Below are 4,170 nucleotides of genomic sequence, written 5' to 3' on the forward strand. Positions count from 1 at the left end.
CCACGATAATTAAATGATTGATAGCAGGTTAACACAAGTCTGTTTTTGGCATTTTGCTTTATTTGGATAATGGAAAGATGACACGCAGGGTTTCGAACCTGCGATAAGGACTCAACTTTGATATGTGGTACTCGCTCTAGGTTAACAAAAAGGAAGCCTTTTCTGGACAAAGACACTTGTAGAAATCTCAATTTTCAACAGTTAAAGATTCAGACAAGACTTCATTCACAAGGATCACTTTATTTTTTGTGTTAGGCTCTTCTCTTTTCATCACAAATATTATCTACGTCCACCCAAAGTGTCCCAGCAGAGATCAACGCTCCCCGACATCTTTGATGGAAAAGGACAGAAACATAGAACATAAATCCAGTTCTTCACCTTTCTAAACATAACTATGCTTGTAGGAAAAACCCATTTGATCTTAACTGGGTGTACCACTGTTTTGTAAGTGGAAAGTACTCTGTTGGTCTGGTGACAGTTTGTTTTTACAGACGAGTAGTCGCTGTAACTCTCTGGAAGTTAACAAGCTACCTGTTCTACACAACTGCAATAAGGGCTGACACAGCACGTTTACTTATGAGGAAAAGCCTTGATTTAAAAAAAAAAAAAAAGTCTTAAAACTGGAGTTGAAACGTACCACTTTACAACAAATTATAAAAAGGTGTGAACTTAATATGGCATCCATATATTCAACCTCAACAAATATGCTCTTCAAGTGGTTTCCCGTCGTTTTTCCTTGTAACACCTGCGACCCTCTGCTGTCAAACCACAGTAAAGCAATTGTTACCAAAAGAATGGTTTTTGGGATTAGAAACGAGCTTTAATTTCTCTTTTGCTGATGTCTAAAAAAACAACAAACAAAAGACGAAAATAAAGTAAGGGCAGCAAAATCAAACAGTGGATATGAAAGACAGTTAGTAGATGTAATCATCAGGCAAACTACAACAGCACTACATTCTTGAACAAAAAGGATATTTTTTTTTCGTTTGTATACGTTTGTTATTTGTTTTTTGTCACAGAGTGGTGAGATCCAGAGGCAGGCAGCAGCCCGTGAGACAACAAGCAAAGTTCTCTTCAGATGACACAGCAGTTTCTATCAGTAAGGCCACTTTATATAGAAATTCTAAATGGAGGACCACAACCTATCGCTTCTTGTCCATAGATCTTTGCAGAGTGTCATAATCATGAAGCAAAAAAAAAAACAAAAAAAACAAAGCTTCAAGTTTCTAAATTAAAAAGAGCCTGATAGCCAGCTTGTACGGGGGGAGGGTTGGTGTTTGCCCCGTTCACCACCACAGCGGAAAAAAAAAGCTCAGTCCACATCGTCACCACCAGCTATACCGCTGAGGTAGTATCCCACTCCCGAAGCCCCAACCGCAACTCAAAAAAACCACCCCAAAATACCGTGTGCGATTGGGTTATAACGATCTTGCAAAAAAATAGATATTTTCACAGAAGTTTGTAAAATCATCTTGCCTAAAGTTATCTTCGATCCTCTGTGGCTTTATCGAAGCAAGTTGAAGTCCAGAGAAAAGTTGCGCCACACAACTGCTGCTCTGAGTACAATCCACAAAAGGACAACTACGTCGCCTTTTGTTGCTGCTGCAGTGTTGTACGTTTGGGTGAATTTTGCGAATTCCTTTTCAATTATTCCCTCTGTCAAGAGCCCCTTCAGATGCAGTCCTTCAGTTTTGCCGACCAAATGTATGTAAAAGTGTGTAACATTGATTCAAAGGGAGTGTCACTGTATGTGCTGCGGTGTCGTTGCTGTGTATGAGTGTGTATGAGGTTCTGTGTGTTTGCAGGTAACCAGTGTGGTGATGGTGGCAGCGTGAGCTCTGTCAGGACTGCACTCAACACAGCTGGAGTTCAGCTTCCTTCAAGGGGCTGGGCCGGACCATGCTGAAGGGGCCAGGGGGATGGAGGGAAGCGACTCTACTTGTCCCCCAGGATGGCGTATTGGTTGTCAAGCTGCAACTGCTGCATAGAAGTGCCACTACTCTCCTCTCTACCACGGTTCCTGTGTTTCACAACCTCAAAGGTCTTCTCCATTTCTCTATCCCTGAAACACAGACATGCACCGCTTCAGTCAAACTGCAACAAGACATCAACCTCACAAATATATGTACATATATGTGCGCGCACACTCTTAACCAAACCATTCTCACTTGAACTCTACTTACTTGCGTGTCTCCACATGCTTGGCGGTGGACAGTAGAGAGGGGAACTGTGCGTCACTGAAGATCTCAGGAGGCCCCGGGTTGTGAACTCGTTTGGTGGTGGACAGCCGAGCCCCTGGAGGGCGATATACGCCAGAAGGCTTCGACTCGGGCACCTCTACTTCCTCTGTAATTACAGACATGAGACCATGAAGAAGAAACACAAATTTTCACGAAAAATGAGCTGAGTCATAGCCTCCTATGACCTTACACTATCCCACAAATAGGAGATAGGTGGTTTACTCACCCACTGCAGGTGCAGCTGCAGGAGGCGGAGCAGCACCAGACTTGTTCCAGGGACCAGACACTTTGTCTCCGCTGACCAGAATGATCTCTCCATCCTCACCAAACTCCTCCTTCTCGTACTCCTCTTCCTCCTTCTCGTCACTGCAAACAACCGCAAGGCACGTGAGCAGAGGTGAACCCACGATGAGCTATCTACAATTTTATTTATTATTATTCGTATGTTGCACTAAAATCTGGGACAGAAACTATTATAAAAAACAAAGGATGGTGGAAATTAAAACAGTGTTTGGATATTTTATGCTTAAAAAAGTAATGAATTATGTTCTTCTGACAGTATTTTGGGTCAAAGTTGTGTGAGTGTATTATTATACAAGTCCTTTATTGTGCCTCAATCCAAATAATAAGGTGGCCTTGATAATTGGCCTTGATTGCCCCATCATCATAATTGAAATGATAACCCTATACTGAATCATTATAGCCTGAATTCGCAGCATTTTGCAGCTGCAGAGGGGTTTTATACTCTTGGAGACGGGGGACCACTCATTAGGGGCCACGGTCCTAAAAGCCCCCACCCCCAGCCTGATGCCACAAGGGCTAAGATGAGACAACTCATGTGGACCAACCAAATACACGTCTTACTCTCTTCTCACCTTATCTGTAAAGCTTGGAGCCTCAGCCCAGTGTAGTCCACTTCTTTCTGCTCAAACTCTTTCCATTCCTCGTCCTCCTGGGCAGAAGGAAGCATTATCTCCGAGTACGTCACAGTGAAATGACATTCATAATTTCCCCACAACTTAATAAACGTAGGAGTTTATTATTTTCTTGGTGAGAATAAAATTAAATTAAAAAAAAACAGCCCCCACCACACATCTGCTTTAAGTCTCGCTGTTCCCAGGAAGAAAAGGTTAGGCCCACACCAGTGTGACAACTTAAACATATAATAGATTAATCACATTATCACACAAGCATGTCATTTGAAGCTTAAAAAAAAAAAATATATATATATATATATAATAATAAAAAACTAGTGACAAATGGCGGCTCGGCCTAGTGTTGGACAGCCACGATACAAAGAGGAGGAGGAGTGACAGCTTCACAAGGCCACTGTCAGTTACGTTACAACGGTCACATCCAGCTAATAATCTGACACGAAGCGAAAGCTTAAAAAATAAAAACACACACACAAAACAAAACGTGTGTCGTGTTAAAATAATTGTGTAACCCGTCAGAAATGAGTGCTAGCTAAAGATGGAGGAAGGAGGAAGGAGGAAGAGGAGGGAGGAGGGGGGGAGTTAAACCATATGCTACCAACCGGCGTTTTTCCCTCCCTCCATGTTTTTTTTCCTCCTTGCTTTTACATATAAAAACCCGGTGGAACGTTGAGACAGCGGTTGGTAAAGACGGATAAACCGTTAAGGAGGAGACACATTCTAACGGGGGGGGGGGGGGGGTTACGATATTGGACACGACACCGGTGTCATGAACAGACGTGGAGAGGCTTAACGGGGAGAGAGAGAGGGAGAGGGAGAGAGAGAGAGAGAGAGAGAGAGAGAGAGAGAGAGAGAGAGAGAGAGAGAGAGGGAGAGAGAGGGGAGAAAAAAAAAAAGTTAGAGCAACATCGGTTACCTTTTCAATCTGCGTGTCTTGATTCTCGTTTTTCGCAAATTTCTCCTTCTCCCTCTTGGTCTTTTTCACCGCGGCCGTG

The 4,170-nt window shown here is 43.0% G+C and overlaps 1 protein-coding gene across 2 annotated transcripts in view; it reads right to left on the minus strand.

Moving 5' to 3' along the window:
- Positions 1-220: 220 nt before the first annotated feature.
- cdv3 (carnitine deficiency-associated gene expressed in ventricle 3) overlaps positions 221-4,170 on the minus strand; it is a 4,302-nt gene continuing 352 nt past the window's right edge. The window contains exons 1-5 of one of the 2 annotated variants that reach the window (XM_051410496.1): positions 4,092-4,170; positions 3,116-3,189; positions 2,467-2,606; positions 2,184-2,346; positions 221-2,062 (exon numbers count right to left, since the gene is read on the minus strand). The exon at positions 4,092-4,170 is cut by the window's right edge and continues 352 nt beyond it. In XM_051410496.1, the coding sequence (XP_051266456.1) occupies positions 1,936-2,062; positions 2,184-2,346; positions 2,467-2,606; positions 3,116-3,189; positions 4,092-4,170 (583 nt within the window). In that variant the 3' untranslated portion in view covers positions 221-1,935. Of the gene's footprint in view, positions 2,063-2,183; positions 2,347-2,466; positions 2,607-3,115; positions 3,193-4,091 lie in introns of both variants that reach the window. The other variant, XM_051410495.1, reaches the window with a different exon arrangement.

The sequence above is a fragment of the Dicentrarchus labrax genome, unplaced genomic scaffold, assembly GCF_905237075.1.
Source record: "Dicentrarchus labrax unplaced genomic scaffold, dlabrax2021, whole genome shotgun sequence".
Classification (NCBI taxonomy): Eukaryota; Metazoa; Chordata; class Actinopteri; family Moronidae; genus Dicentrarchus; species Dicentrarchus labrax.